General features: G+C 38.7%; 1 protein-coding gene across 1 annotated transcript in view; it reads left to right on the top strand.

The window, feature by feature from the left end:
- The window catches only part of Hormad2 (HORMA domain containing 2), a 108,632-nt gene that overhangs the window by 57,796 nt on the left and 39,450 nt on the right, over positions 1–11,386 (top strand). Inside the window, exon 11 of the mRNA XM_029567331.1 lies at positions 1,663–1,737. Coding sequence (XP_029423191.1) covers positions 1,663–1,731 — 69 coding nt within the window. The 3' untranslated portion in view covers positions 1,732–1,737. The remainder of the gene's footprint in view (positions 1–1,662; positions 1,738–11,386) is intronic.

The following is an 11,386-nucleotide window of genomic DNA, read 5'->3' as shown; positions in this document are numbered from 1 at the left end:
TCTTTCAGAAAAGATGACTGTAGTGGTAGTTTCTAAAAGTATCTTCTAAATCTTTAAGTGTGCTATGTTTTAGTATATTGAAAGATAGCTCCTAGTCTCAGTGTAACCAAAAAACAGGGTTTTTTGTTTGTTTTGATATTTTCACAATATGATACATAAAAATAACTAGTTTTTTCTTCTGATTCCACTCAAGGAAGATACAGCTAATATAGAAAAGCTAAAATAATAACGATAATAATGATGATGATTAAGAAAATAAGAATGTTTTAATTGTATTGTTTTCTAAATATTTTATTATTTTTATTTTATGTGTATGAGTGTATTGCCTGCATGTACGTAAGTACATCTGTGTCATACAGTGCCCTTGGAGGTTAGAAGAGGGCATCTGATCCCCTGGAACTGCTCTGCAAGAGCAGCCAGTGCTCTTAAACACTGAGCCATCTCTCCTGCCCCTTAATTTTATTTTTATCTTTAAGAAATTTTTAAAAAGGGCTAGGGAGATGGCTCAGTGGTTAAGATGTATACTGTTCTTGCAGAAGACCTGAGTTTGGTTCCCAGCATCTACATTATGTGGCTCACAACCACTTGTATCTCCAACTCTAAACAGATCAATTGTCTCTAACCTCTACAGGCTGCTGCACTCAGACACATGTACACACACCTTTAATCCCAGCACTTGGGAAGCAGAGGCAGGCAGATCTCTCCAAAGTGAATCCAGGACATCTGTGTCTACAGGGAGATCCTGTCTCAAAAAGACCAAAACAAACAAGGACCTGGGTTCAGTTCCCAACCCACATGGTGGCTAACAACCATCTGTAACTCCAGTTCCAGGGGATCCGACACCCTCTTCTGGCCTCTGTGGGCATTGCATGCACATGGTGCACTTACATGCAGGCAATACACTCATACACATAAAATAAAAATAAATATTAAAAATAAAATAAGTAAAAAATCTTTTTTTTTGGTCTTTTTGAGACAGGGTCTCTCTGTAGCCCCAGCTGACCTAGAACTCACTATGTAGACCAGGCTGGCTTCGAACTCACAGAGATCCACCTGCCTCTGCCTCCCAAGTGCTGCGATTAAAGGCATGTACCACTATGCCTGGCCCCATAAAAATCTTTTAAAAAATGAAAAATAAAATGAAATAGAAAACCCGGCATTATGGCACAAGCTCCTAATCTCAACATTCAGGGGGTGAAGTGGAAAGATCAGGAGTTCAAGACCAGCCTCAGGTATATAATAAGTTTGAGGCCAACCTGGGCTACAAGAGGCCATGTCTTGAAAAAACAAAAAGAAAAAATAAATAAATTAGAATTTCTTCCTCTTTTGCCAATAAATGTAAGCAGGCCAGCCTGAGGAAGGAAATTAAGGAGCTGCACTTTGTGGTAGACTTTGTGTCTCACGTTCATCTCTAAGTGATCCAATTATGTGAGAGAATTTAATAAGTCACAAAGTGCTACTGACACTTTCCCACTAAATACTTCCATTGTTTTCCTTCATGGAATGTATTCACATTTATACATACATTCACACATATAAATATATGGAACCATTACCTTATTTTGAAAAATCATTTTGAATTGTATCACTCATCAAACAGATATATAAAAATAATATGTACAGTTTTAAAACTAATTAAAACCTCCATATACCCTTTGTCAGGTCTTAGGACATTATCAGTTCCCTGGAAGCTGCTGTGTACTCCCTCACCGGACTTCCACCTTCTTCTAAAGCTAGGTACCTTTTGAAATTTTTTTGAATTTTATGATAACCCTTACTTTGTTCTTCTTTGTATTTTTACTATCAATGATATACATTACTCTGTTTTTAAAAGGACAGAGTTTGGTGAAGCACACTTTTAATCCCAGCACTTGGGAGGCAGAGGCAGGAGGATCTCTGTGAGATTAAGGCCAGCCTGGTCTACGTAGTGAGTTCCAGGCCATCTGGGGCTTCAGGGAGACAAAACAAAAACCAAAACAGATGTATATATCAAAAATGAGATTTCATTCATTATGGGTGGTTTTTTTTTTTTTTAGTTCCCACTGCTGTATCCTACTTTTGTTTATTTTTTTGTTTTGAGACAGGGTCTCAGTATGTAGCCATGGTTGGCTTGGAACTTGGTATGTGGACCAGGCTGGCCTCTAACTCACAGAAATCCACCTACCTTTTTCTACTGAGTGCTAGGTTAAAGGTGTGTACCACCACTCTTGGCCATTGATCTTGGTTTGTTTGTTTGGTCTCCCTGTAGCCCCATCTGGCCTGGAATTCAGCTGGCTTTGAACTCACTGAGATCTGCCTGCCTCTGCCTCCTGAGTGCTGGAATTAAAGTTGTGTGCTTTTTTTTTTTTTTTAAGAGTTTCTCACTATGTTGCCTAGACTGTTCTCAAACTCCTGGCCTCAAGTGATTCCTGGATCTATGAGAGCATACTACTGCTCTTAGTATGCATGTTATTTACACATCTTTCTATGTAGAACTAGTTGGGCTCAAACTTTCTATGTAGCACAGTTTGGCCTTACAGTGGCAATCCTTGTGGTTCAGCCTCCCATGTACTGGGACTTACAGATGTGTGTGTGCCACTTAGCCTGGCTAGTATTCTTCTCTTGATAGAATTCTTTCTTTCCAATTGTTAAAAATATTGATATGCATACTTTTAGAATAAATACAAAAGAGTGTCTGTAGGGAATATACTAAATATTTCAGGCTTTCACAATTTCAACTTTGTTAGAGAGCACAAAATAATTTTCCAAAGTGGTTGTACCCATGTATATTCTACCAACAGTGTAAGAGAGTATCCCACATTCTTACAAGCACATAGTATTTTTAGAACTTATATTTCCTGCTAGTCTGCTTGATGTAGTAATACCTCATGATTTTAGTATGTTTTCTTATTGATGATGCCATTTTCAATACAAAATAAGTCCTTAAATGGGCAGCATTTATGTGTGATTCCACAAGGGGCTTTTACCTTACAGGGAAATCTGAATTTTAAGTTATCATTTTCATTGTTTGAATATTTTTGTATGCTGTACTTTTTAAAAGTAGTTGGATAATATTCTGATATTACAAAGTTATTTTCCTGGCTTCTGTTGAACCAGTAACTCAAATACCAAAAGGATTGAGCCTACCAGTAAGGAATGAGTCAGGGTAAAGAAAAAGTATGCAGGTAAATAATTTATATTACCAAATTTTTGAACAGAAGTTCTTAATATAATCCAATTTGTCAGTCTTTTCAGCTATATTTAGCAGCTTGGAATACTGCTTAAGAAATATTTGTTTTGGGGGCTGGGAAGATATCTCAGCAGTTAAGAATGCTTGCTGTTTTTCCAGAGGACCTGAATTCAGTTCCCAGCACCCATGTCTGGTGGCTCATAACTATTTATAACTCCAGCAATAAGGAATCCAACTCCTTCTTCTGGTATACACATGACATGTGCATGTGGATGGACACACACACACACACACAAATTATAAAAAAAAATTTAATGATAGAGCTAAACCTGGCATGGTGGCACACACCTTTAATCCCAGTACTCAGGAGCCAGAGGCAGGCAGGTCTCTGTAAGATTGAGACCAGCCTGGTCTACATAGAGAGTTCCAGGCTAGCCAGTGCTACAGAGAGACCTTGTCTCAAACAAAACACAATGAAACAAAAAAAACGACAACAAGAAAAGATGAGGCTAGAAAGATGGCTCAGTGGTTAAGAGCACATGGTGGCTAACAACCGTTCACAACTCCAATTCCAGAGGATCCGATGCCCTCTTATGGCTTCTGTGGGCATTGTACATACATGGTATACCTACATATATGCAGGCAAAAGACTCATATACATAAAATAAAAACAGACCTGGGTTCAAATCCCAGCACCCACATGGCAGCTAACAACTGTCTGTAACTCTAGTTCCAGGGGATCCGACAGCCTCTTCTGTCCTCTAAGGGCATTGCACAACACGGGTGCACTTACCTACATGCAGGCAATACACACATACACATAAAATAAAAATAATAAAATATTTTTTAAAAAAGAAAATTTGTTATTCAAAAGTTTACAGAGACATAAATTCTCTCTATGCCTTTCTCTAAAAGGATATGTGTGTGGGGGTAACTATAGGAAAAGAATAATTTTTTTAATTATAAGAAAAAAAATCCCAGACTAAGGGTATAGTGTATTTATAATCTCTCTACCTTCTCTCTCTCTCTCTCTCTCTCTCTCTCTCTCTCTCTCTCTCTCCCCAACACTCACATACATACATATATACTTGGTCTTTTTCTCAGTCATCTTAAACCACACATATATTTTCATATGAAGGTATTCATAAAGATCTCACAATTTATATTTCTAGTTGTTTTCCTCTTTTTATATCTGATGTTATTCATTTGTATCACATTTGCTTTTCTTTTTTAAAAAAGTATTTTATTATTATTACTTTATGTGTATAAGTGTATTGCCTGCATGTATGTAACATGCACCCATGTCTTATAATGCACACAGAGGTCAGAAGGGGTGTTGGGTCCCCTGGAACTGCAGTTACAGAAGATTGTTAGCCACCATGAAGATGCTGGGAACTGAACCTGCATCCTCTACAAGAGTAGCCAGTGCGCTCAACTGCTGAGCTATCTCTCCACCCCTACATTTGTTTTTCTTGATTATATATTCCACAAATTATTATTTTTAATCAGTCTTTCAAAAAGTCACCTTTTGCCAGTCATAGTAGTGCATGCTTTTAATTGCAGCATTTGAGACAGAGAAAGATTTATCTCTGTGAGGTCCAGGCCAGCCAGAGGTTACACAGTGAGAGTGTGACTCAAAAAGTCATCTTTTGATTATGCTGATTACTTCTATTGCTTTTGTTTTCTATTTTATTCATGATTTCTTTTTATCTTTGTCTTCTCCTTGACCACATGTTGATATTCCCATCAATGTATAGATATGTATATCCTGTGGGTACTTCTAAGTCATCTTTAAATAAAATTTCAACTTCTGACCAAACATCTTTTTCCTATCATGTTCATTATCTGTGACACTATCACTTTTCCAGAAAACCTGCCCAAGAACATGTTCAACTTCTATTTTCTCCTTTCTTCCCACATCCTTTTGGATACTGTATTAGTTACTTTTCTGTTGCTGTGATAGAACACTGTGACCAAGGAATCTTAAAGGAAGGAGAGTTTGAGTTTACAGTTCCAAGTTCCAGAGGAATTTAGAGTCCATCATGGCAGGGAGGCATGGTGAGGTGGCCAGAGCAGAAGCAGCATAAAACTCCTATCTTTAAGCAGGCACAGGAGGCAGAGAGTGACTGGAAATCTGACAAAGCTAGAACTCTAAGCCTTCCTCCAGTGATGTGCTTCCTCCAGCAAGGCTACACTTTCTAAAACCTCCCAAAACAGTGCCACCAACTGGGGACAAAATGTCCAAATACTTGGAGCCTATGGTGGACATTTTCATTCAAACCACCACATTCTACTCCCTGGCCCCCAGAAGCTTATGACCATATAAAATGCAAAATGCATTTAGTCTACCTTTAAAAATCCCCATAGTCTTTACCAGTCTCAATACTACTCAAAAGTCCACAGTCCAAAATTTCTTCTGAGACTTAAGGTAATCTCTTAACTGTAAGTCCCTGTAAAATCAAAAGACAAATTATTTACCTCCAACATAGAGTAGAAGTAAATACACATTCCCATTCCAAAAGGGAGAAAATGGACATAGCGAAGAAATAGCAGATCAAAACAAGACCAAACACCGGCAGGTCAAACATCAAAACCAGTAGCTCCATGTCCAACTTCTGGGACTTTACTTCCAAAGGGCTTAGATGGTTCAACCTCTTCAGCTTTGCTAGTACCACCCCCTGTATGCATCTCTCCTTGGCTGATGTTTCACAGTACTGACATCTCTAATAATTAGTCTTCTTGAGGTCTTCACTGCCAACCAGGCTTCACCTTCAGAACTTCATGCAATGGGCTATCAGGGCCTCTTAACCTGGCATGGCCTTCTTTATGGAGGGATGCCCCTGCTGCACACTACCTGGCCTCGGTAGCTCTCTGAAACTGGAGGAAGAACTTATGACCCCGTCACTCCAACATCTTTTGTGCTTCTAAAGCCAGCACCAGGTTAATGACTGCCAAGTTTGACTGCAAGTTTGGGATGGATCCCAGCCTGTTTATCCAAATTCTTAGCTTTTCTCTGCTGTGGTTTTCTAGTAGAAAGCCCCTCCAGCATTTTCCTTTCCCAAGTTAGAGGCTTAGTTGCCCTGGAGGGACTCTTTCTGTTGTTTAAATGAAAATCTCTAGGCCTCTCCTTAATCACTTTAATCTCCTTTATCAAATGGATCCTCTCCGTCACATGACTTGGCTCCAACATTAATCTTCCTAGTACTGTTTTTCAATCCAAACTGTACATCTGCATTTCTTTCTACCCCTTTGCTCTTTTTCACTGTAGAGATGCATAATATCCACCATTAATAGCCATGCCACTGTTTCTATATGTTAGGTTATCTTGAAATATCCTCCACCAAAAAATTAGTTCACTGCTTTTCAGTCTAACCTCAGGCAAGCTCTGGCTGTGGGCAGAGAGCAGCCAGATTCTTTGCCAAAATATCCCAGTTGCTGCTTGAGTCCTTATTTCACTCTGGAAACTACTTTGTTGTCAGCACTACTTTCTTCTAGGCTCCTATTAGAACAGCCCATTAAGCTCTACTTGCAACACTCAACTGCTTTTCTAGTTTAAACTTCCAAAGCCTAACACATTTTTCCTAAAATTCAGATGATCAGGTTCCTAATAGCCAACAGCCCACACTCTGGTACCAATTGTATTAGTTTCTTTTCTGTTGCTGTGATAAAACACTGTGACCAAGAGAACTTAAAGGAAGGAGAGTATGAGTTTACAGTTCCAGGTTCCAGAGGGATTAGAGTCCATCATGGTAAGGAGGCATGGTGAAGTGGCCAGAGCAGGAGCAGAAAACACATCTTTAAGCAGGCACAGGAGGCAGATTGTGACCAGAAATCTGGCAAGCCTTAAGAACTCTTAGGTCTTCCTCCAGTGATGTGCTTCCTCCAACATGGCCACACTTTCTAAAACCTCCCAAAACAGTGCCACCAACCGAGGACAAAATGTCCAAATACTTGGAGCCTATGGGGCATGTTTTCATTCAAACTATCACAGATACCTTTTCAGTCTGACCTGCCTTTGAAATATTTCTCAAGTCTGACCCTGTTGACATTGTGCTGATTCAAACTATGTAGTTGCTTTCTTAGTGAATGAGCGCTGAATCTCCTGACTGTGTCTCCCTCAGGGCATCATTTCCTTTCTAATCTGTCTTTTTTAGCGTGTCAGAGATTGAAGTTACTAAAACAGTGATTGTCATTTTCAAATATTTCAAGCAGATTTATTTGTGTAGTTTCAAGGAGCAGAAAAATGTAGTAGATGAAAATTCCAATTGTGAAGTACAACAGAGTTTGATTTGGGCCTGGGCCCAATAGAAAGGACTTTTTTTTTTCTTTTGTGATGCTGAGGAGTGAATCCAGGCTTTGTATATACTAAGCATATGATCTACCACTGAACTGTATCCACAACCTGAAAGAACTTTAAAAAATTTTTGTTTTGTTTTTTGAGACAGGGACTTCCTGTAGCCCCAGCTGGCCTGGAACTCACTATGTAGATCAGGCTGGCTTCGATCTCACAGAGATCCACCTGCCTCTGCCTCCAAGTGCCAGATTAATGGTATGCACCACCATGCCCATCCCTAACCTTTATATTTTGAATTTTACTTTTTGTTATGTCTCTATTCTTAAATATTTAAGTTACTATACTTGGATGTTGATTGTTCTTCAATAGCCTCCAAAAGGATTGTTTCCCAGGCTGGCACTATTGGGAGGTAATAGAACCTTTTAAGAGGTAAAGTGGAGTAGGAGGTCTTTAGGTCATTTAGCACATGTCCTTGAGTATGGGACTTAGCCTCTGCCTTGTTCTCTTGCTTCCTGGGGATGAGATGAGCAGTATTTCTCCACTATATCCTGCCATCATGATGTACTGCTTTTTCATAGGCCCAAAGCAGTGGGGTAAGTCAATGAGGACTGGAACCTCCAAAACTGTAAATCAAAATAAACCTTTTTTTGTTGTAAGTTTGTTATCCCAAGTATCTTGTTGTAGTGACACACATCAATTCCTGATTCTGCTACTATGAATAGCATTTAATAAACACCATTGCACACATTGAAAGCACTTTTCCTTATTTTCTATCAGGAGTGTAGAAATTTGTATAGCTCCTTTTTTTTTTTCTTTTTGTCTTTTTGAGACAGGGTCTTCCTATACCCCCAGCTGGCCTCAAACTTGCTGTGTAAACCAGGCTGGCCTCGAACTCACAGAGATCCACCACCCTCTGCCTCCCAAGTGCTGGGATTAAAGACATATGCCACACACATGGCTTGTATGGCTTTTGAATGAATATTATCAAATAATCATTCAGACGCTTCCAGCTTTCCCACTTCCTCAGGATGGATTTTCCAATAATGACTACTTGATAAATCTAGATGCTATGTGAAGAGGTTAGCTTCTTGTCGCCAGCTGTGCTTAAGTATATATACACTTTTGTTCAAGATGGAGTATAGATGATTGTCTCTAGGATGCTACAAAACAAAATCATGATTCAGGGAGATGATTGAACTAAACTGATCTCTGAGATGCTAAGATTCACTGATGCCTTGCTGTGAAGAAAACAAGATATATAAGATATAGTGTATGCTATTAAGAACCTGCTGAGGAGATAGCACCTGTATATTGTGAAACTACTGAAGGGTATATGAATGACAGAAATAATCTTAACTAACAATATTAAGCAGTGTTTTCAGGACTTTAAATGTATTTCCAGCTCTTTTATGATGCTATTCTCTTAATCTTAGAAATGAAAAAAACAGAAATTTGTCCACGGCTTCATACACAGTGAATAAACAGAAGGATCAAAATTCTAAGCAGCATTTGGACTTCTTATGTGTTCCTAGGATGCAGAAATAAGGATCAATTGTCACTGTGTCATCGAGTTGATGATTTTATAGATGAATAAGTTGACACAGATTTAAGACAGAGGACATTCCAGGCAAGTTGGAAAGTATAGTGTAGTCCATCAGAACTTTATGTGCAGTTTCAGTTTTGGGCTTTCCATACCTTTCCTGTATTTTACACGGGTTTGTGAGATTTTTATTTTTGAGACATGATCTTCCTGTAGCCCTAGGTAGCCTGGAACTTGTTGTGTAGACCTGACTGGTCTTGATTTCACAGAGGTCCTCCAGCTTCTGCCCCTGGAGTGTTGGGATTAAAGGTGTGTACCATCGTGCCTGGGGATGTTTTTATTCTTGGTAACTTCTAACTCAAAAACAATTTAATACTTTTTAAAATATAAGATTTTTCTATTGAAATAAAGTTCACAAGGACTGGAGAGATTGTTCAGTGGTTAAGTACTGGCTACTTTTGCAGAGGACCCAGGTTTAATTTCCACCATCTACATGGCAGCTAACAACCATTTGTAACTCCAGTTCCAGGGGATCCTACATGGGGAATGCATGACACAGGTATACTTACATGCATGCAGGCAGTACACTCATACACATAAAAAAATAAAAATAATAAAATGTTTTTAAAAACTAAATGATGTTTACAGAATTTCATTTGAGCAGTTTATACTGCTTTCTTGCCTATGATAAAGAAGCGATTTGATAGAGTTTTATTGTGGTGACACTGATATAATATTGAAAATAAAAAAGATTTGAATACAAATTTATTTTTCATGTTATCTCAGTCACAGGAAAACTATAACAAAGTTTCTATAATAATTGAAGTGAGTCAATCCTTGTGGTATTCACTCTGTGGTATATCTATAAGAGCTAAGGAAAAATAGGGGCTGGAGAGATGTTAAAAGCACTGGCTGCTCTTGCAGAGGACCTGGGTTTGAATCCTAGCACCCACATGGCAACTAACAATGGTCTCTAACTCCAGTTCCAGGGAATCTGATGCCCTCTTCTGACCTCTGAGGGCATTGCATGACACTGGTGCACTTAACACACATGCAGGCAATTTACTCATACACGTATAAAAAAAGAGCTAAGGAAAAATAAAATAAGATTTTAATTTGGTAGTAGTCTCAAATTATTGATAAAGTATATATTTGAAAGTTCAAATTCTTAAATTTATAAGAACTCTGGAAACCTAATTTCACTCAGAAAATAGAACATGAAACCCAAGTGAAAACATCAAGGAGTCCTAGGACAAAATAGGGTTATATAAAACCATCTGGAAAAATCCTATTCTAAACATGTTCATATCATTTGTCTGCCCCCATTACACTTTCATGTCAGGTCTTCATTCTTTATTGAGGTGGTCTGGACTTAGCTAGAAAGGGCACACAGACATAATAGTGCATCACGGAACTGTCTACCCACACTCTGTAAACTTATTCTCTAGGTTTGGCCATTTATGACCTTTTGTGATCCTGGCCCTCTGTTGCATGAGGGAGCTTCATTGATGAGAATTGAAAGAGGCATTAGTGTTCTCTTCACCCCTTGTTCTATGTTCCTTGAGCTTTAAGTGTAGAGATGGCATTGTAGATGTGCCACTTAGGCTTGGGTAATTCACAGATAATCTCTGTGTGTGACCAGTTGTAGAACTCTGTAATTATCTCTGTCTCTTAAAAAAGAAGCTTCTTTGATGTGTGGAGACTGGGATAATTGTCTGTAAATTTAAGGATCCATATTTTGCACATAGTAAGAAATTACATTTGCCTAGGGATGTGACACCCTTGAGGTATTCTCTAAGATCTATGACCTCTCTAACTATGTATATTTGAGTAGGTTTATAGTACCACAGATGAGTTTCCCCACTTTGAGTGGGCTTTAAGTCTAATTAGGTAGCTAGCTGTTGATTACCTCCAAGATAAAAGTGCCACTGCTGCAGCAATGTCATTTGTTGTGCTGGTCATTGATATAGTTTTTAGGCCTTGAAGCTGGGGTTGGATCATCAATTGACGTTCTCCCTTACAAACTTGAGTAGTGCTCTCCAAAGCTATGAGAGGTAACCTTCAGGGGAGGTAACTTCTAGGTCAGTTCCACCTCCATTGCTCCAAATCTGGTGTCTGAAATATGTCCTGTCTTCAGCAATAGGGTCTTACCTACAAGTTCTGGGAGGCAATCAAGATCTGTGGCAGTAGCCTGTGTAATTTGGGGAGTCTCTTGGACTACTCTGGCCAACAATTCAAAGGAAGGTTTCTCCTGTCTGACACTGTTTCTTGTTATGTAGCCTTCAGCTATACACATGGACTCAAGTAGAGATATTTTATGTGTAACTTTTTAGTAGGTTTTTGTACTAATATGATTCCCTCTGGTTTTTATACTAGCTAGGTG

The sequence above is a fragment of the Nannospalax galili genome, unplaced genomic scaffold (assembly GCF_000622305.1).
Source record: "Nannospalax galili isolate Female #2095 unplaced genomic scaffold, S.galili_v1.0 scaffold259, whole genome shotgun sequence".
Lineage (NCBI taxonomy): Eukaryota > Metazoa > Chordata > Mammalia > Rodentia > Spalacidae > Nannospalax > Nannospalax galili.
The sequence above is the reverse complement of the archived record's forward strand: the minus strand, read 5'-3'. Positions and strand labels throughout refer to the sequence as shown.